The sequence below is a fragment of the Prionailurus viverrinus genome, chromosome A1, assembly GCF_022837055.1.
Source record: "Prionailurus viverrinus isolate Anna chromosome A1, UM_Priviv_1.0, whole genome shotgun sequence".
In the NCBI taxonomy this organism is placed as follows: domain Eukaryota; kingdom Metazoa; phylum Chordata; class Mammalia; order Carnivora; family Felidae; genus Prionailurus; species Prionailurus viverrinus.
The window spans coordinates 140,312,188-140,334,385 of record NC_062561.1 but is presented as its reverse complement, the minus strand read 5'-3'; the positions used below and the strand labels follow the sequence as shown (position 1 = coordinate 140,334,385).

Sequence of the window (22,198 nt, the reverse complement as noted above, 5' to 3'; positions counted from 1 at the left end):
TTAATATCTGAGGAGGAAAGATCTCCCAACTAGGCATTTTCATCTCTAAGGTGAGTCCTAACTTTGACGTACATTGAGTAGGACTTCAGGGAAGGGACCAAGTCCTGCCTGTGAATGATATGGATTTCCAAGATACTGAGTACATCTAGGCTGTTGGGATCCTGAAGACAGCCCACAAAATCATCAAGAGGAGTATTCCCTACAGAGTTGCAGCCCACAGCCCTCCCCATGTAATCTTCTGGGATAAACTGATAGGCCTTAGGGAAACTACTTTCAACCCTACCCTGGCAGGGTGAAGTTGGTGAGATGGCAAAACAGTGAGACCCTCCACTGAGCCAGCTAGCCAACTATATCACATGAACTGTACTGTGCTTTTAGTTCCCTAGTTTTCTAGATGAGCTTCATTCCCTAAAGGAGAAGGATGATGATGTGTAGGTATGGCATAGCCTGTGGAGAATAGTGCTAGAAAAAGTGACTGGCATTTATTGAATACCATGTGCGAGGCAATTATACATATGTCATATCATTTTCATTGGAGTATGGAAATCAGTACAAAAAAGAATCTTGGGGGCCCTCCGTCTAATTTACCTGGCCATCTTACCCCATCCTTGTACTATCAGTCTTATATACTTTGGAGCATTTAGTGAGACCTTGTTTATCCATCCTTTCCCTTCTTCTTCTCCCCACACCTCTGCCCAAAGTAAAATCCAATGTTGAGGCTAAAAAAAATTAAAAAATAATGTATATTATAAACCCTAAAGGAACTCTTATAACAAGTTAGAGCTAATAAGCCAACAAAGAAGATAAAATGGAGTAACAAAAAATAATTCAGTTTTAATCCAAAAAGAGTAGAAGAAGAGGGAACAGGGAAAAAAGGATGGGAAAAACTAAAAGCAAATAGCAAGATGATTACTCATACCGAACCATATCAGCAATCACAGTAAATGTAAATAGTCAAACACTCCCAATTAAAAGGCAGAGATCGTCAGATTGGATAAAAAAGCAGTAGCCAACTACATGCTGACTTTAAGAAACACACTTGAAATATAAAGACATAAATAGGTTAACACTAAAAGAATGGGCGGTGGGGGCGGGGAGGGGGACGGAATACTCAATTGTATTAGTTTCCTGTTATAACAATTTACCACAAATGTAGTAACTTAAAAACAACAGAAATTTATTTCCTTATAGATCTGAGGTCAGAAGTCCAAATGATTATTAAGGAGTTAAAAATCAAGGTGTCAGCAAGGCTGATTCCTTCTGAAGGTTCCAGGGGGGAAATCTGTTTCTTACTTCTTCCAGCTTCTAGAGACTGTGGCAGTCCTTTGTTCCTGGCTGCGTCAGTCCAGTCTGGGCTTCTCCTCTTTGATTTTGTTACCCTCTTAGGAGGATTCTCATGATTACATTTAAGGCTCATCCAGGCAATTCAAGTACCCTTCCCTTCCCAAGCTCCTCAGTCACACCTGCAAAGTCACTTTTGATATTAAGGTAACATTCTCAGACTCTAGAGATAAGATGTGAACACCTTTGGAGGACCAGTATTTAGCCTACTATACAAATTAAAAGAAAGTTAGAGTCATTATGTGTTAATAATATCAGACAAAATAGATTTCAGAACAAAGAATATTAGCAGAGATAAAGAAAGTTATTTCATAATGGTGCAGAGGCCACTTCATGAAGAGTACATAATTCTAAGCAAGTTTTCTCTTTTAATAGAGTTCCAAAATATATAAAGTAAAAACTGATAAAATTGCTAAGAGAAGTAGACAAATCTGCAATTAGAGATTTCAGTACCACTCTTTCAGCAATTGTTAAGTCATTATAATAAGCTAAGTAGGGGTGTCTGGGTGACTCAGTCAGTTAAACATCTGACTCTCAATTTTGGTTCAGGTCATAATCTCACAGTTTGTTGGTTTGAGCCCTGTCTGTGCTGATCGTGCGGGGCCTACTTGGGATTCTGTCTCCCTCTCCCTGCCCCTCCCCTGCTCTCTCTCTCTCTCTCTCAAAAATAAATAAATAAACTTAAAAAACAAAAACAAAAACAAAACAGGGGCACCTGCCTGGCTCAGTCAGTTGAATGTACAACTTCGGCTCAGGTCATGATCTCATGGTTCATGGGTTCAAGCCCTGTGACGGGCTGTGCTGACAGCTCAGAGCCTGAAGCTTGCTTTGGATTCTGTGTCTCCCTCCCTCTCTCTGCCCCTTCTCTACTCACATTCTGTCTCTCTTTCTCAAAAATATATAAACATAAAAAAAATGTATAGGGGTGCCTAGGTGGCTTAGTTGGTTAAGCTTCCGACGACTTCACCTCAGGTCATGATCCCATGGTTTGTGAGTTTGAGCCCCGCATTGGGCTCTGTGCTGACAGCTCAGAGTCTGAAGCCTGGTTTGGATTCTATGTCTCCTCTCTCTGCCTCCCCCACTCATGCTCTGTCTATCTCTGTCTCAAAAATAAATAAACATTAAAAAAAATTTAAATTATTTTTAAAAAAGCCAAATAGAATTATCAGTAGTGATACAGAATATTTAAGCAACACTATCGATCAGCTTGACTTAAAGTTTTTAGAACTTTCCACCCATCAGCAGAAGATCACACATATTTTTCAAATACACAATACAGAATTTCAAATACAGAATATTTTAAGAGTTTTATTCTTGGCCATAAAACCAGTGTCAATAAATTTAACAGAATTAAATTAAAAGAGTATGTTCTCTTATACCAATGGAATTAAATCAGAAATCAGTAATAGAAAGATTTCTGTAAAATTCTGAAATATTTTGAAACTAAATAGCACACTTTTAAGTAACTCATGGCTCAAAAAGGAAGTTGAAAGGGAAATCCGAAAGTGTTTTTGACTAAAATAAAATGAAAACACAACATAGCAATATTTTGGGATGTCACAGAAAGTAATTAAGGGGGAAACATAGTACCAAATATGTATATTAGAAATGAAGAACACTCTCAAATTAAGGACATCAGTTTCTGCCTTAAGAACCTAGAAAAATACAAGTGGATGAAATCCAAAGTAAACCAAAGAATGGAAATAATAAAAGAGAAAGCACTGGTAAAGCAGAAATCAGTGAAATAGAAAACAGAAAAATAGTTGAGAAAATCAATGAAGTGAACAGCTGGTGCTTTGAGAAGATCAATAAAATTGATAAACTATAGCCAGACTGATGAGGAAATAAAAGAAGATACAAATTCCAAATATCAGAAACTAGAGAGGTAACATCATTCATAGTCTACAAATATGAAAAGGATAATAAGGGAATGTTCTGAACAACTTTTTGCCAATGCATTCAGCAACTTAGATGAAATGGACATGTTCCCTGAAAGAAACAAATTATTAGAAATGAGCAACTTGAATAATAATATTATCTGTTAAATAAGTTGCAGTTGTAGTTAAAAACTTTGCCACCAAAAAATCAACAAACAAACAAAAAACTTGTAGGCTCAATGCCTTCTAGATAAGTCTGCTAGGGTTATCATAACCAAACCACAAACTGGATGGCTTAAATGACAAATTGTCACCATTCTGGAAGCTAGATGTCTAAGATCAAGGTAATAGAGAATTTGATTTCTGACAAGACCTCTTTACCTGGCTTGCAGACAGCCATCTTGAAGTGTCCTTCCTTCATGTATGGAGAGGTCTGGTGTTTCTACCTTTTTTTATAAAGACACCAGTCCTATTTTATTATGGCTTCAACATATGAATTTTGAGGGGATACAGTTCAGTTCATAATACCTTCGCTGGTGAATTCTACTAGACATTTAAGGAATAAATAGTACCTGTTTTCCACAAACTCTTCCAAAAAGTTGAAGATAAGGAAATATTTCCCAATTCATTCTATGAAACCACCAATGAACTGAAACCAAAATCAAAGACATCACTGGAACAGAAAACTACAGATGAATGTCTCATAAACATAGATGCAAAAATCTAAATGAAATTTTAGCAAATCAAATTCATCATAACAGAGTGGGGTTTATCTGAGGAATGCAGGATTAGTTTTGATTTAAAAATTAATTACTGTAATTCATTAACAAGCTAAAAAAGAAAAACCATATCATCATCTCATTGGATGCAGAGAAAACATTTGACAACACCTAACATCCATCACACGTGAAAACTCTCAGCAAAGTAAGAATAAAGAGGAATTTTGTTAACCTGACAGAGGGCATCTACAAAAATATTTACAGGTATTATACTTAAAGACTGAATACTTTTCCCCTAAGATCAAAAATAAGGCAGGGGATGTCTGCTGTCACTACTTCTGTTGAACATTGTACCAGAGGGTTTAGCCAGTGCAATCAGGAAAAAATAAATAAATAAAAAGCATTCATTCGGGGAAAGAAGTAAAACTGTGTTTAGTCACAAATGACATAATCATCTATATAGAAAATCTAATGGAATCTATATTAAAGCAAGTATAAGTGAATTTTGCACAATTAAAGGATACGAGATGAAAATACAAACCTTGTGTTTCTATTTTCTAGTGACAGATAGTGAAAATTGATACCATAGTATCAAAAAATATGAACTACATAGGGATAAATTTGACAAACTATTGTAAAAGACAGATACACTGAAACTTACAAAACATTATTCAGAGAAATCAAAGAAAATCTGATGGAGACAATTGGAGGTCTATTGCTTTGTTCATCAGTCAGAAGACTCAATATTGTTAAGATGCTGTTTCTCCCTAGATACTATTTATGGATTCTATACAATCCCAGTCAAAGTTCCTGTATGGTTTCTTGTAGAAATTTACAGGCTGGTTCTAAAATTCAAATAGAGTGCAGAGGACCTAGACTGGTAAAACAGTTCTGAAAAATAACAAAGTTAGAGGGCTTAACACTCTGCCTGATTTTAAGAATTATATAGTTACTGTAACCACAACAGCATGACTTTTGCGTCAAGATAGGGAAAGCAATGTAACAAGAGTTCACAAGCAAAACCTGAATTTTGACAAAGGCACAAGGCTTTTCTAGAGGAGAACAATTGGACATCCACATGCAACAAAATGTTATTGAATGTCTCCATATAGTTTAAGAATGTTGAATTTTGTTTTGGCCCACAGTCACTTGAAGAAAAAACTGATCCTTTCGGCACTTTTTTAAAAACCTTGTTAAGCATGTTTGGTGTAGGCTTTATCCTGGAGCTAGTTTAACTCCTTCTACTGAGACATGACTTGTCAATGGTTTGTCTTCACTAATGCCCTGGTTGTTCAAAAAAGTCTCTCTCCTCAGGCTGTCAGGAATGTAAATGTCACCCAGGCCTGTGTGACCTGTCAACGATTATTATTTTATAGTTTTTGGATAGTTGTTCTTGCCCAGCCTCATGAAGACTCCTCCTCCATATGAGCCATTTAGTATTCAGATAATGGCCCAAGGAGTCCCTTCTTTAGATTTCTGGTACCTATTCTTTACTCCCTCATCCCTGGTATCCTGCCCTGCAAAATCTAATCACCTCAGCCTCCTGAAACTTTAATCTCTATCTCCTCAGTTCAGCAGGATCACCTTGCTATGCTTGTGCTATGTTCTGGAAAGTGCATCCAGTTTCTGTCCAGCAGACAAGAAACTGGAGTGCTCTTGGGGCTCACTTTGTTTCCCTCCTCTCAGACGAGTTGTAGATGTGAACTGCCTGTTTTCCAGTGTCTGAATATTAGGGTTTTGTTTTGTTTTACCCCATATATATTTTGTCTAGTCATGATTAGAAGTGAATGTCTTCTCCAACTTAGTTTTCATTGAAAAATTTGGCATTCTTCTTAATTTGTTACCTTAATAAATTACATAACTAGAATAGCAAATATAACTGGCAAAGATCTTAGAGTAAAGACTACTGGGTTTTGGTAAGCATACAGTTTTCTCGTAGGAGCAGAATGCTTTGTAGTCCAGAACGGGGGGAAGCAGGTTAAATGGCCAGAAGTTGGTTTCTTTTACAGTGGAACTGAATGGAGGGAGTCTAATAAAGGCAAAGCAGATAAATTATAGTCCATTAAAAAATGGGCTGCTGTATTCATTTACCTTTGTGAGAATTTAGGAGGGGTAGGTTAGCTAGATTCAAATTGGAAAAGCTATAATCAAAGCTATTCTCAAATTCGGGAAAACCACATGAAGTATTATCCATAAAAATTGACAGGACTTGGAGTATCTTATGAGGAATGGCAGTATTTTCGGAGACACAGTGGAGAAATGATATGCATAACCTGGGAAGCTATTTTAATTGTATATTTTCTGGCTTAGGAGTTCAAAACTATTGTACAGATCAAGATCATATTTCTTTGTTTAATTTTATGACAGCTCTTTTTAGCAAAGAAAGAAAATTTAGCCTTCTCTTTTCTGGACTCACTGGGTTAGTTTTTATATCTTCCTTATGTACTTCTGAGATTTTCTCATCATGGTGGTATAAGACATTTTAGTACTATAGTATTTTGGGGGGTTTAATAACATCTAGATTTAAATAATCCTTTTCACCAGAACTCTTAAAATAATCTGTTTTTTTTTCAAAGAATCTGTTAGTCTTCTAAAGTATGTACTTTTCATGGGGTTTCAATAAATATAAACTTCTTACATGATTTATAATGTATTGCAGGTGTTTTCAAACTAATGACATTTTTTCTTTCACCTTTTTGCCTGTAGATAACATTATATAATGTTGGGTAAACAGATGCAATACTTTTTCATAATATAATTCCAGAATGTTGACTAGATTCCTCTATTACATGTATTCCTTCTGATTTTCAAATAAGGATTCTTATTTTTTTGTTTTCTTTTGTTTATTCCCTCATTTCAGGAAAAATGAAGATGAATGAAATACCTCTTTCTAACATTAACCGTAGAAACATATTTGGAGAGAACTTACTGTATCAGGCTGCTCTGCACAATGACCCTGACCTTGTTCATCATTTTATAGTAAAAGGGGGAAATGTTAATCAACAAAGTTATGCTGGTAAGTTGGGGTTACCACCCACATTATTTTGAAGGTGGTTCGTAGTTTCTGCAGAGTCACTTCTGTGAAAGTATGGCAAAGTGGACCTGAGGCAAGTCTCACACAGAGTTTCCAGGTCATTTTCCTGCTTGAGTAGCTGAGCATCATCATCTCCTTGGGAAATGGTAATGAGGGGAAAGAGGAGCAGGAGAAGAGTAGTATATATAACCTTCAAAGATTATGCCTGCTGAGGGCCCACCAGGTGGGTCACGTGCAGTTGGCTTGCACAGAAGAATGCCGTTCTTGGGGCTGACTTGCTGGCTTTGCATGGGCGTTGTTACCGTGACACTCAGCTTTGAATGGAAGAGAAGTGAGGTCAAAAGCTGAAAGAAGCTGATGGTACACTTGAGATGTGACGGAAATTGAGATAACATTGCAGGTGTATAACAGGGGCAATGGCCAGGGAAATGGAGAGAAGGGTGTATGAGATAGAGAGGGTGGGACAGGGAGCTCAGAACTTTCTTTCTACAAGGCTGGATCTCTGGTAGTCTTTTTTTGCAGAAAGAACCTTATATTCCCCTGGACAAGAATGATTCCTTAAAGACACTTAAGTACTTAAGGCACTGAGCAGCACTGGGCCAGCCTGGGTAGTGCTTTTATGTATCCATACTTTTTCTACCATTTCTAGACTTTATGAAACAGTGCACAAAAAGTGTCTGGTAGTTTTTGTTAATCTCTATCTGCTCCTTAAATTCAGGAGTAGCTCTGCATGCAGCTAACTTTACTTTATGGATTTCCCAAAAATCTCTTAACATGTTTCTTTTCATTAGCCCTTGTCTGCGCCATTAACATCCTTGCTGTCTCTTCCCTCCTTGTCTTTGGCCATTTATTGTGCACTCTCTCCTCACTGCCCCAGGTACTTCTGTGACCTTCATGAATTCTTTATCCTTAACATACTTTTCTGACTTTTTGAAGTCTCTCTTGTTCTCTACTTTTCCTTCTAACTCTTCATCTTAGCTCTTACCTTTATTTCTGGCTGTTACATCCCATAAAATTGCAGAGGGCAGTGTTGGTTTTTTTCTTAATGTTTATTTATTTTAGAGCACAAGCAGGAGAGGGGCAGAGAGAGAGGGAGACCCAGAATCGAAAGCAGGTTCCAGGCTCTAAGCTGTCAGCACAGAGCCCGATGTAGGGCTCGAACTCAGGAACCATGCATGAGATTACGACCTGAGTTGAAGTTGGAAGTTCAACCAACTGAGCCACCCAGGCACCCCTAGAGGGCAGCATTTTTAAAGACTTTGTAACTATTTGTTTCATCAGTCACCTGCAGTGTTTGTTTAAAATGTAGCCTTTATTTCACCCCCCCAAACACACATATTCACACCCAGTCTCACAGTCAAAATATGTAGGTTAAAACCTTGAAATCTGTATTTTAGCATGTTCCCCCAATGATTTTTATTCTCACTAAAGTTCAAGAACTACTGGCAACTACTGGCAAGAGGTGTACACCTCTATGTAATAAACCAGTTCATTGTAGTGAGCTTTTATAGTATGTCTCCTATGTGCCACGTGCTGTGAAAACAGAAAGACACGTTTACTAGAAAAATTTAAATATATTCTGTGATACAATCCAAAAAAAAGGTAAGTGCCTTTTGAGAAATTAATAAAATGTTACAATAACAGACCAATAGTCTTGTCATAGGTTGACATTTGCATTTTAAATCCTTGTTTACATTTTATGTTATCTTTTTCTTTGATTTAAAAAACCAATTGCAGTAATTCTTCATTTATCCAAAACAAAGGTGATGACCAGGAAATAGGCTGAAGTCTGAATACCCAAAACAGATTTCATAAAGCTTCTTTGCTAAAACTATCTCACACCAATGCTCTTAGCATTATTTTACACAGAATTCTATCTGATTCCTAAGTTTATGGCACAGTAGAAATGAAAACAAAGATTGGCACAGACCAGGATGTTGATAATAGCAAGAAGTTTAACAACAAGGCAAGAGACAAAAAAATTATAAATGAGAGGACACATTGTTGAGGACTGTATAATGTAGTAAAGCATGCACTTAGACCTCCGTGGGTGTTAACAATTGCTACATTAGAGCATGTAACTAATATTGTGATTGTTAGGATCTTGAATCTTTATTAAAAATGTGTTAGGTTATATTTTCTTTCTGGGAAATTTATAATCCTATAAAGCTTTAAAGATATTTCCTTCAAGATGATTAAATTTTTAAAAAGAAAAAAAAATGTTCAGGGATCTTCTAACCTGTAGGGGTGCTTGGATGGCTCATTCAGTTAAGCATCTTGATTTTGTCTCAGGTCATGATCTTAACGTTTATGATTTCAGGCATTGCATCGGGCTCTGTGCTGACAGCGTGGAGCCTGGTTGGAATTCTCTCTCCCTCTCTCTCTCTGCCCCTCCCCCCACTCATGCTTTCGCACGCTCTCAAAAATAAATAAATAAACTTAAAAAGAAAAGGATCTTCCACTGGTAGATCTGGGAGATAAACGATCTGTTGTAAAGTGTGATCCACCTTTATTTTGAAGGAGTGGTTTTATAACACAGAAGGAGTAATCCCTAAGGGAAGGGAAATTCTTTGTACATTTGATTTCTTTCCTTTTAATTTTTAATGTTTATTTTTGAGAGAGAGACAGAGTGTTGAGTGTGGGAGGGGTAGACAGCGAGGGAGACACAGAATGTGAAGCAGGCTCCAGGCTCTGAGCTGTCAGCACAGAGCCCAACGCGGGGCTCGAACCAATGAACTGCGAGATCATGACCTGAGCTGAAGTCGGACACTTAATGGACAGAACCACCCAGGCACCCCCGTTTGATTTTTTTCTGTCAGATGTGTAGCTATATCTGGTCTACCATGGCTCTCTCTGCAAAATAAAGGTCCATCTGGCTTTGTGGATGCTGGGAATTTCTTTCATCCTTAAGACTGGTATTATTCATCACTGGTTCTTTCTTGTTTAGGTCTCCAGAGTAACATTCGTTTTTCACTCCTTCCTTGAGGCCCCACCGTTAACTCTGAATTACTGACATGCAGTAATTCTCTTCTTTGGGAATTTTCTGCAATAAATTTAAAACAGGAGACTAGCTTTTCACTGTACATTTACCTTATGTTTTTCATCATTCTGGCTCAGGGAAAACAAACTAATCTTTTGTTACGGGTTTCTCATTCCTAAAGCAGTCATTTTTGCTCCTTTAGGAAACTAACTTTTATTATAGTTTAATCAAAACCTAAATAAGGAAAGGAAGTTTTCTAGAAGGAAAATTATCATCTTCTTTAATAACTTTTGGATTTCTCACGTTTCATTTTTCATCCTAGACTGGTGGCAGATAATCAGGTTAATCAGTATATGCGTTGATAAGCAAATTTCCACAGGTCCCAAAATCTAAACAAGTTCACACTTTTTATCAGAAAAAGTGCTTGGAGGGACCTAATTTTTATGTTACGTTTTTAAAAATAGGTAGTCCTTAAGTGCTTATGTTTCAAAAGTTCACAAGTGAGCTATTGATTTGAAATTTTTATGACATTATGAAAAATTGCAAACATACAGAAAAGTTAAAAAAAAATCTACAGTAAGCATCTGTATACCTAATACCCACATTCTACATATTTATTTTCATCACATACTTACTATAAAGGAAGAACACTTGTGTGTTTCTCTTCTACTTTTATTCCTAACACTTGTGATATCGCATATGTGGGTTTTGGACACATCAAGCAATTCTCCAACACCAGCTGAGTGTCCTGCAATTTAATTCATTTTTGACACTAACCCATATTAGCACAGACCCCACAGGTTAAGGGCTCAGTCAGAAACCCCCACTTCAGATGCCGGTCACAAGTAGTAGGTCCCCAGGTTGCCCACAATTTCTGTTCAGCTTGGCTACAAATTGGAGGTTCCCACAGTCCCCTCTCAGATTCAGTCATTTCCTAAAGTAGCTCACAGAACTCAGGGAAACACTTACTTATGTTTACCATGTAAGTTTACTTATTATTATGATAAAGGATATGACAAAGGATACAGATACAGACTAACAGCCAGATGAAGATACATAGAGTGAGGTCTGGAAGAGTCCTGAGCACAGGAGCTTCTGTCCGTATGGAATTGGAGTGTTACCTTCCTAGCACATAGTTGTGTTCACCAGTGTGGAAAAGTTCTCTGAACCCCAAAGTTTTGGGGTTTTCATGGATTCTTCATCATGAAGGCAGGGTGGGGGTTGGGAGGACATGAAACTGAAAGTTCCAAGTTTCTGATCATGGTTTAGTCTTTCTTATGACCAGCCCCAACCTTGGAGCCCACCAAAAGTTGCCTCACTAGAACAAAAGATATTTTTATCACCCAGGGAATGAGGGACTTAGGAGCTTTGTGTCAGACATTTTTATCACTTGGGAAATTGTAAAGGTCTTGGGGATTCTGTATGAGTAACTGGGGTGAGAGACCAAATATTAGAACAAAAGATTCTCCTAGCACCCGTGTTTAAAAGGGTTTAGACATTCTGTGCCAGGAACCAGGGGGCAGAGCCCCTGCCTATCCATCATACCTTTACATCTATAAATCTCTGTCCATCAATCCATCTTTATGTTGACACAGTTCAAAGAAAGTTAGTACATTTTACCACTAAACACCTGAGAAATAATATCTCTAACTAGAGTTCAATTTTTTTTAGAGGTAAAATTTTCATATGGTGACATGCAGATCTTAAATGTGCTATTTGATGAATTTTGCCATATATATTCACCTGTGTAACCCAAACCTCTATCAAGAGGTTGCTGCAGCCAAGGTAAAAGAGGTTGTTGCCTTTTTTCTCCTCTAGGATTTTGATATCTCTCCTTTTTGAGTTTATTTTTGTGTATGGGGTAAGAAAGTGGCCCAGGTTCATTCTTCTGCATGTCACTGTACAGTTTTCCCAACACCTTTTGCTGAAGAGACTTTTCCATTGGATACTCTTTTCTGCTTTGTCAAAGATTAGCTGGCCATACATTTGAGGGCCTATTTTTGGGTTCTGTATTCTGTTCCATTGGTCTATGTGTCTGGTTTTGTGCCAAGAAGTCGTTAAATTTTTAAGTATTTGAAGAATGTCCAGGTATCTTTCTGATATTGGTTTCTAATTTAATTACTTTTGGTCAAAGGATGTACTTTCTGTGAATTTTATCCTCTTACAATTATTGAGAATCGGTCAATTTCCTAGTATATAGTCTTTCTTGGTTAATATCCCTTGTGTATTTGAATGTTTATTCCTCAGTTTTATGTAATGTTCTCTAACTGTTGCTTAGATGCGGATGATTAATAATGTTCAGATCATGTCTTTCTTTATGGATTGTTTTGTCTAGTTTATCTGTCATTTCATGAGAAGAATATTGAAATATTAACAACTATGATTGTGGAGTTGTCTGTTTCTCCCTTTCATTCTCTCCATTTTTGCTTCCTGTATTTTGAAGCTTTGTTATCAGGTACATACACAGTTGTAAATTGTCATGTCTTCTGATAAATTGACCTTTTAATTATTTTGAAATATTTCTCTTTGTTTCTAGTAATACATTTTGTCTTGAAGCTACTGTATATGATATTAATATAGACATCCTAGCTGTATCTTATGTTTCTTGTCTATTTGCTCTTTTTCCATCCTTTTATTTTCAACCTCTTTATATTTAAAATTTATTTCTTATAGATAGCATACATACATATTTCTTATAGATAGCTTTTAGATAAAAAGAAATAGATAAATTCTGACTATCTCTGCCTTTTGCCTTTTAATTGGGGCAATTAGCCAATTTTAATTTAATATAAAAGGTAGGATTGAGTGAGGATTGTGATTTTACTAATTGTTCCTCGTGTATGTTTTCCTTTTTTTCCTTTCTATGTCTTTGCGTTTTTTTTTTTTGTAGTGATTACCCCGGGGATTGCAACGTACATCTTTAATGTTTCTTTCTTTTCAGAGTTAGTATATTAATATTTCTATAAAATGTCAGAACGTTGAACACATCTCCCTTATCTTTTATGCCATATAACAGCTATATAAATTAATAACACTAAAATATAATGTTATGATTTTCAATTTAAATGGTCACATGCATTTTAAGGAAATTTATAGGAAAAAACTCCTCTATTAACTATATATTTACCTTTTTTGTTGCTCTTCATTTCTTCCTCAAAGCTTTCTATTTAATACTATAGGAGAAACTCTTTCTATAACATCTTATGACAATAGATCTTAACTGGGGTGATACTGGCTTTTAGGGCACATTGGCAGTTTGTGGAAACATTTTTGGTTGTTACAACTGGAATGGGGGAGTGGTGCTACTGGTATCTAATAGAATGCTCAGAACAACAAAGAATTATCCGGCCCAAAATGTTGGTGCTGAGATAGAGAAACCCTAGCTTATGGAGAAGGTTCTGGAAAGAGTTAATGAAATATTACCCCCCCCCCTTTTTAATACACTTTTAACATGCACCTTTTAGGTTTTCTTACATCAATCATATGATTTATTGGAATTGAATAAATATAACGTACCATTGTCTCTGGCTAATGAGGATACATAAGTCATATTTAAGGATACATAAGATACTTACTTGTATGCCTGGTTTTATTACAATAGTGTGTGTTAGAACTACTGTAAATAGCTTTTTACAAATGAGCTTTTTAAAAATGAGCCCATATTTTTGAAGTGACCTCTGTGCATTCCTGACAGCTGGGTTACTTTAATGGAAGTACCTTGAGCTAGAAATAAAGTTTTTTCTCCTCTTTGCAAAAAAGTAGCCTATAATTAGCATTTCTTTAAGCTAACAATGACTCCCTTACAGCGTTTTTATTTGAGCTGGACAAGAATAGTTTCAAATATTTTATTTTTTTCATATTTTTCATATTTTCACAATTGAGTGGGGGGTAGGAATTTTATTTGGCCTTCAGATTTATTGAATCCACCTAATAATAGTTTATTTTCATGGTGGGATTAACTTGTCTCATCTAATCAAAATATTTTTTTTTAATTTTTTTTTCAACGTTTCTTATTTATTTTTGGGACAGAGAGAGACAGAGCATGAACGGGGGAGGGGCAGAGAGAGAGGGAGACACAGAATCGGAAACAGGCTCCAGGCTCCGAGCCATCAGCCCAGAGCCCGACGCGGGGCTCAAACTCACGGACCGCGAGATCGTGACCTGGCTGAAGTCGGACGCTTAACCGACTGCGCCACCCAGGCGCCCCTAATCAAAATATTTTTAAAGAAACAACTTAGAGTTTATATAGTTTATAAGGGCAAGCACGAAACATTAAGATGCCAAACATAAACAAATACCATTTCCTTTTTGTAAAATAGGTTGGACAGCACTTCATGAAGCTAGTGTAGGAGGATTTTATCAGACAGCAAGTGAACTATTAAAAGGTGGAGCCGATGTAAATATCAAAGGAATGTACCAGATCACTCCCCTACACGATGCTGTCATAAATGGACGTTATCAGGTACTGTGATGCTTTTGTTTGCAAATCAAATACTACATTCTACAGATACTAAAAATCTCTGGAAGCTAGCAATAGGGATTCAGTTATAGTTTATTCTTCTAATGGGTAGTCAGAATATGGAATAAAGTTTTACTTTGTGATAGACTTATTGTGTGTAATATGGTAGATGCCATTTTATGTGTTACTTTTAATAACTACAGGTAGTGTTTGGTTACACATAGTATTTTTTTTTAATGTTTCTTTATGTTTGAGAGAGAACACAAATGGGGGAGGGTCAGAGAGAGGGGGTAACAGAGGATCTGAAGTGGGCTCTGCACTGACAGCAGCAAGCCCAATATGGGGCTCAAACTCAAACCATGAGATCACAACCTGAGCTGAAGTCAGACTCTAAGCCAGCTGAGCCAGCTAGACGCCCCATGGGTACACATAGTATTTTTTATTTTTATTTTTTAAGTTTATTTATTTTTGAGAGAGTGGGGAAGAGACAGAGAAGAGAAGAGAGAATCCCAAGCAGATTCCATACTGTCAGTATGGAGCCTGATCAGGGACTTAAACTCACGAACTGCAAGATCATGACCTGAGTAAAATCTAGAGTCCAGTGTTTAACCAACTGAGCCACCCAGGTGCCCTCACATAGTATTTTTTAAACTTATATACTTCTTTAGACTATTTCAGTATGGTGCTCTATAGGTTTTAGCAGAACGTTTTCTGCTTACAGAGTGTTAAACGGTGACGTCCAGTCCCGATAGGAGGCATACACCTTTTTGGACACTAGTGTTACTTTCAGAGTCCATATAAGATATGAATCTCTTAGATTTAATGATTAACTAGTACATACTAGGATAGATGTACTACTGTTTAAAATATCAAAATACTATAGTTCCATACAAATTGGTAGCTACTATAATGATAATATTAAGATGATCAGTTTCAGCACGTGCAGTTTATTTCAGAAATAAACTTACATTCTGAGATTGCCAGACATTTTCTGGTTCAGGTACCACATTACCGGATTGAGATACTTGCTGAAAATATTAATTTTTTTTATCTCATGTATTGGAAGTTGCCTCTGGGTTCAAACTCCTAGGGTAGAAAAGGGAGCTAATCAGCTGAGCTCGGGAAGTTATAATACATTTGCTTCCAAGAAGAAATGCCTAACAAATAGATCTGGGGAAGGCTTCTGGGAGTCATGGGCATGGACACAGCATAACCCTTCCTAATGTGAAACAGTACTTCAGGAAAGTTTAGGTTCTTTTGCCTTCTTTTGATACTATATCACTTATTAGTAGGTGGTCACCCTCCACATTGTAGAGAAAGCTGGGTGGGGAGGGGAATTCTGCCTGGGACCTAATTGAATGGCCAAAAGAATGCAGGCTTGGACAGGTGGTGGTGTGAGCCCTCTCTGTCCTTTACTCCCTCTTCAAAGCTGGCCTCCAGCAGAGAAACCTCATGCCAAAGCAGTTCTTCCCTCTCCTTTTGGCCCATCTGCTTTCCCAACTATTCAGGGCTGACTTAACCTAGTCAAAAGTTTTTAACCCCTTTGGGCAAGGTGAGCCCTGACCACTTCACTTTTTCCTCCTTTCTTTCTCAGTTCTTCCTTTGTCCCATCTGGTAACTCGGCTTTAGTCAGTTTCTGCCTCACAGGCTATAACTGTCTATCTTCTGTCTCACCTTTGCAGACATGTAGCCTTGTCTTACTCCCTCAGTGAAGTAAAAGGGACCAAGGAGACACACCTTTGACTCCAGAATCTAGTTACCTCGCTCCTATCTCACTCCCTCATGCCAACCTTTGTGTTCCTATAACTGATATGCTTTTGGCACCGTGGCGTATCCTGACTGATGGCGGGAGAAAAGAGAATGGCAAGATGGAAGTTGAAGTCCAGAGAACAGTTGTTAAGAATTAAAAGCTGAAACCTGGTGGGGTGGGATGAAGTCATGGTCTTCTTTGTCCCTTCCCGTTCTGTTTAGCTGGGGGGAGCCAGAAAGTTACTTCACCCAGTCCAAGAGAGATTTCCAAAATTCCAGGTCAGTTCTGGACTGACTTAAGAACCAAAGCCTTAAAAATCAAAGTAGGGTAGGATGTTGTTTTGGAGGATGGATTAGGGATAGCTTGAGCATCAGATGAGGATCTAGGCTAACCTTGGGGAATCTCATATGTAAGGCAAAGATGATCAGAGAAATGGTCTAGACTCTGGGTATTGCTCCCATGCATTACTTGTTATAGGACTAAAAATGTCAAACCAAGGAAGTCCTGGGAACCTGATACTGGATCAGGCACCTGGAGAGTGTGAGTTTCTTAAATATTCCAGAGTTGAAGGAACTTGAATGTATTATCTTACAGGAATTAACTTTTATACTAAAAGGTGGGAGATCCTAAAAGATAATAACCTATTTTTTAAAAGCTAAAAAGCCATTAAAAATACCTTGTATGATTCCATTTGTTTGAAATATTTGCAGTAGTCCAAACTTTTAGAGACAGAAAAGATTAGGAATGGAAGGTGGGGACTTGCCTGGGTGGCTCAGTCAGTTAAGCCTCCGACTTCAGTTCAGGTCATGATCTCATGGTTCGTGGGTTCAAGCCCCGTGTTTGGCTCTGTGATGACAGCTCAGACCCTGAAGCCTGCTTTGGATTCTCTGTCTCCCTCTCTCTCTGCCCCTCCCCAACTTGTGCTTGCTTTCTCTCTTCTCTCTCTCAAAAATAAATAAAAACAAAAAAAATGAAGGTGGGGAATGGGGTGTAACAGTTCATTGTTAAAGGGTTTCTTTCAGGAGAAATTAAAATATTCTAAAATTAGATGGTGGGTTATAGTTATACAACTCTCTTAATATACTAAAAACCATTGAATTGTATTTTTTAAATGGGTGAATTGTGTGGCATGTAAATTATATGTCAATATAATTACATTTTCCAATATGGTAAAGGTGGGACTTGAGAATTACAAATGATTGGCTCATTGTGATTCCTTAGAAAAATCTGGAACAAATTATTAGACACATAGGAGACATTTAGATAAGAATGCAGTGATCTTTGAGAATCTGTAGGCATCCCTAAGAACAAGTCATGTCAGGCTAACCTTGACTTCTCTTTTATTAGGTTTACTTTGTTAATAGGTGAAGGAAATGGCATGACAAGTTGGTGTAAGCTATCATGATTTTAACAAAGCTTTTATTTGATGAAGTGTTGTATGGTGTATGAGTATATGAGATGTTGACTTGGAGGTTGGCTGACAGTGTTACTTAGGTTCACATGTATTGAGAAAAACATCGCTTAAACATGGTGATTATTCATTCCACATGTATCTGTAGTGAAATCTCTTCTAAAGTTTGTTGTATATTCTGTTACACTATAAAGAGCCAAACTCCCTCAACAGGCTGGAACACGACTTGTGTGTTGTTGATACTGGAAATATTTTAAAAGAAATCACAGGTATTATACCATTATACTCATAAATACTTGAGCCTGCATTTCTGACAGATAAGAACTTTTCTTACACCCACAACATCATCCTACCTAATATAGTTTCTTTTACTATTTAATATCCAGTCCATATTAAAATTTTCCAGTTTATCTAAAAAATGCGTTTTTATAGTAAGTTTTTGTTTGAATCAGGATCCATCAAGGTCCACATATTACATATGTTTGTTGTGTGTCTTAAGTGTGTTTTAACCTATAACAGTTCTTCCTCTATTTTGTGTTTTCTTAGGGGTTCTAGAATCTTGGCTTTTGTCTTAAAGAATTTCCTAAATTCTGGATTTGGCTAATTTTATTTTTGTGGTGTTGTATAGCTTGTTTCTTCTTCTATTGTCTGTAAGTGGATAGTCTATTTAGAAATCACAATCTGGGTGCTAGGTGTGCTCATTGCTATGGGATATCATTGCTTTTAGGCATTTTCAGTAAAATACATATTTTTAGAAAGAAAAATTATTAGTTCATACTGATATTTCTTTTTTTTTTTTTTAACATTTATTCATTTTTGAGAGACAGAGACAGAGTGTGAGTGGGGGGAGGTGCAGAGAGAGAGAGGGAGACACAGAATCTGAAGCAGGCTCCAGAATCTGAGCTGTCAGCACAGAGCCTGTCGCAGGGATCAAACTCACAAACTGCGAGATCATGACCTGAGCCGTAGTCGGATGCTTAACTGACTGAGCCACCCAGGCACCCCATACTGATACTACTATTTCAAATTTAATATTATACATTTACATTTAACTAATTTTATACTTATGTCTCTTTTTCTCTTAGACTCAACATTTGTTTCTTAAAAATTACTTATTTCTTTATTGTATAATATACTTATTACTATCAACAATATTATTATCCATGTTAACAATGTTATTATCAACAATGAAACTACTAATGAAGGGTTTTTTTGTAGTTTTTTCTGTTTTGTGCAGGTTTCATTAGTTCTGTATAGTCAAAATACTGTCTTTTCAAGTACTTGAAAATACTTTATTCTCTAAATATTATGCTAAGTGAAATAAGTCAGTCAGGGAAAGATAAATACCATATGATTTCACTCATATGTGGAATTTAAGAAACAAAACAGGTGACCAAAGGGGGGAAAAAGAGAGACAAACCAAGATACAGATTCTTAACTGTAGAGAACAAACTGATGGTTACCAGAGGGGAGGTGGGGGTGGGTTAAATAGGTGTTGGGGATCAAGGAATGCACTTGTGATTAGCACCAGGTGATGTATGCAAGTACTGAATCACTTTATTGTACACCTGAAATTACTATTACATGTATGTTAACTAACTGAAATTTAAATAGAAACTTAAAAGAATTTTATTCTCTGTCCTACTTGCTTCTTACACAAGGAAGTCAGCTGATTTTAGAGGGAAGAAAGCACTTGATTCAATAATATGCTTTGAGGTGAAAATCCATAAGCAAACTTTAAGTAGAGGTCTACCTGTATTTCGTTAAGGAGTCTATTGTTTGACCAGCCAAATAAGGAGGATTGTGATGCCAGCCACTTCCTGAAATTGCTCTGCTTGTTTGAGTTAACCTGTGGTAGCTTTAAAATATGTCCACAGAATTTTTAATAGTCCTCCTTTCAAAAGGTAAAGCCTGATTCTCTTCCCCAAGATTGTGGGCTGGAGTGTCAGTGAGTTGCTTCTAACAATTAGGATGTAGCAGAAGTGACAGTATATGACTTTCAAGGCTATGTTAAAAGTATTGTAGCTTCTTCCTCGTTTTCTCTTCTCTCAGGTCATTAAGTGTGAGGCTAGGTGTCATATCATGAGGACACGTGAGTAGCTCTATGGAAAGGTCTTTGTGACAGTGAACTAGGGCCTCTCCATCCCACACCCATGTGAGGGAGCCATCTTAGAAACAGATCCTGCAGCCCCAGTCAAGCTTTTATATAATCGTATCTCCAACCAACCTCTTGACTACATCCTCATATAACTCTGACCAGACCTCCAGCCCCCACCAGTGTCTCCCCGGGTCACCTGCTTTGGACCTCCACCCTCACCTTGGCTCGAAATAGACCCACGCTGTTCCTGCTCCACCATGGGCTCCTGCACCTGCGCCAGCTCCTGCAAATGCAAAGGGTACAAATGCACCCCTGTAAGAAGAGCTGCTCCTCCTGCTGCCCTGTGGGCGGTGCCAAGTGTGCTGAGGGCTGCATCTGCAAGGACGCATCTGACAAGTACAGCTGCTGTGTCTGATGTCGGGGGAGCCCATTCCTGATGGTAATAGAGCAGCATGTACAAACCTGCAGTGTTTTTACTTTTTCATACTACTTGGACCCAGTCGTTACATTCCTGTTTCTATGAAATACTTGAATGACAGTAATCCCATCTAGACTCTTTGGCAAGAGAAGAGAAGAGAAGAGAAGAGAAGAGAAGAGAAGAGAAGAGAAGAGAAACTCAGATAGAACCACCTACCTGTGCCGCTCCCAAATTGTTGATCCACAGATGCTGTGAGATTATAAATAGTTATTCTTGTTTCAAGCCACTAAATTTGGGGGTAATTTGTTAGGTAGCCAAAAAGAGCTAATAAAGAACCTAAATGCAGGTTTAAAGTATGGGAGAAATACTCAGAAAAGTCATTTATTTATTGCCTTTTGGTGAGAAGAGAGTGCTTCAAATTAGAGGATATGTAAAGCAGAATTCATAATATTAAGGCTAGAGAGGGAAAGAGTAAGTGTGGATATTTGGTGAAGCAAACTATCCATTGTCTAAATCAGAGACTCTCAAAGTAATGTATCCATTCCCTGGGAATTACCAACTCGGATTTCTAGGAAAGTGAGGTTCTAGCCCCTGCCTTTTCCTTTCTCCCAGTCCTCTTTCTCATGCTCCTTGTTCCTAAGTCACTCTCACACTAGATGGTTTTTCTTTTCTTTTACGGTAAATGTTGAAACGCTTTTTTTTTTTTAATTTACATCCAAGTTAGCATATAGTACAATAATGATTTCAGGAGTAGATTCCCATAATTTGTCTCCTATGTATAACACCCAATGCTCATCTCGACAAATGTCTTCCTAATACTCCTTACCCATTTAGCCCATGCCCCCACCCACAACCCCTCCATCAACTCTCAGTTCTCTATAAGTCTCATGTTTTGTCCCCCTCCCTGTTTTTATATTATTTTTGTTTCCCTTCCCTTATGTTCATCTGTTTTGTCTCTTAAAGTCCTCATCTGAGAGAAGTGATATGATCTTTGTCTTTCTCTGATTTCACTTAGCATAAAACCGTCTAGTTCTATCCATGTTGCTGCAAATGGCAAGATTTCATTCTTTTTGACCGAGTACTACTCCATTGTATACATATATACCACATCTTCTTTATCCATTCATCTGTTGATGGACATTTGGGCTCTTTCCATACTTTGGCTATTGTTGATAGTGCTGCTGTAAACACTGGGGTGTATGTGCCCCTTTGGAACAGCACACCTGTATCCCTTGGATAGATACCTAGTAGTGCAATTGCTGGGTCGTAGCCTAGTTCTGTTTTTAATTTTTTGAGGAACCTCCATATTGTTTCCAGAGTGGTTGCACCAGTTTGCATTCTCACCAGCAGTGCAAAAGAGATCATCTTTCTGTGCATCCTCACTGCGTGGATTATTATTTGACACAGAATCTCGAGATAAACAGCACAGCCCTGTTGGCAACTCCCTTGGAAAACTTCTTTTCCTAAAAGAAAGCTGTGTACTCTGTATTTTCTTTGCTGAACAAAACATGAAGATCCAGACATAAATTTGTTATCCTCTGTTACCTGGCTTGTATATGAATTATAGGTTTAATTATATCTATTATTACTTACTATTTCCCTATCTAATATTAAATTCTCATAATAATTTGAAAAGTAGAATTGCTGAGTCTTAATAATTTTTAGAGGATCTAGCTTATATTGTCCCTTTGTAGTGTTATGTTTTTCACTCCTAGAATGCTTTGTTATAAAAGGAAAAATGTATATATATTTAATTTGGGGGTATATATAATTTACACAAATTTAGGTCCTTTCTGTCATTCCAGATACTAACATGGAAATTTAGGCTCTGTTTAGTGTTTGTAGTGTTACTTAAAGCCTACTTCCGACATCCTCCCTGATTATATTCTTCTTTTTTGTTTAATTTTTTTTAATGTTTATTTATTTTTGACAGAGAGAGAGAGACAGAGACAGAGCATGAGCTGGGGAGGGGCAGAGAGAGAGGGAGACACAGAATCCAAAGCAGGCTCCAGGCTCTGAGCTGTCAGCACAGAGCCCGACGCGGGGCTCGAACTCGTAGACCACAAGATCATGACCTGAGCCGAAGTCAGATGCTCAACCGACTGAGCCAC

General features: G+C 37.4%; 1 protein-coding gene and 1 pseudogene across 5 annotated transcripts in view; both read left to right on the top strand.

Moving 5' to 3' along the window:
• ANKRD31 (ankyrin repeat domain 31) overlaps positions 1–22,198 on the top strand; it is a 137,570-nt gene that overhangs the window by 44,956 nt on the left and 70,416 nt on the right. For all 5 annotated transcript variants that reach the window (XM_047879451.1, XM_047823193.1, XM_047879458.1 and 2 more), the window contains 2 exons: positions 6,798–6,953; positions 14,271–14,413. In XM_047879451.1, the coding sequence (XP_047735407.1) occupies positions 6,798–6,953; positions 14,271–14,413 (299 nt within the window). The remainder of the gene's footprint in view (positions 1–6,797; positions 6,954–14,270; positions 14,414–22,198) is intronic.
• LOC125172248 (metallothionein-1-like) lies at positions 16,646–20,130 on the top strand (annotated as a pseudogene).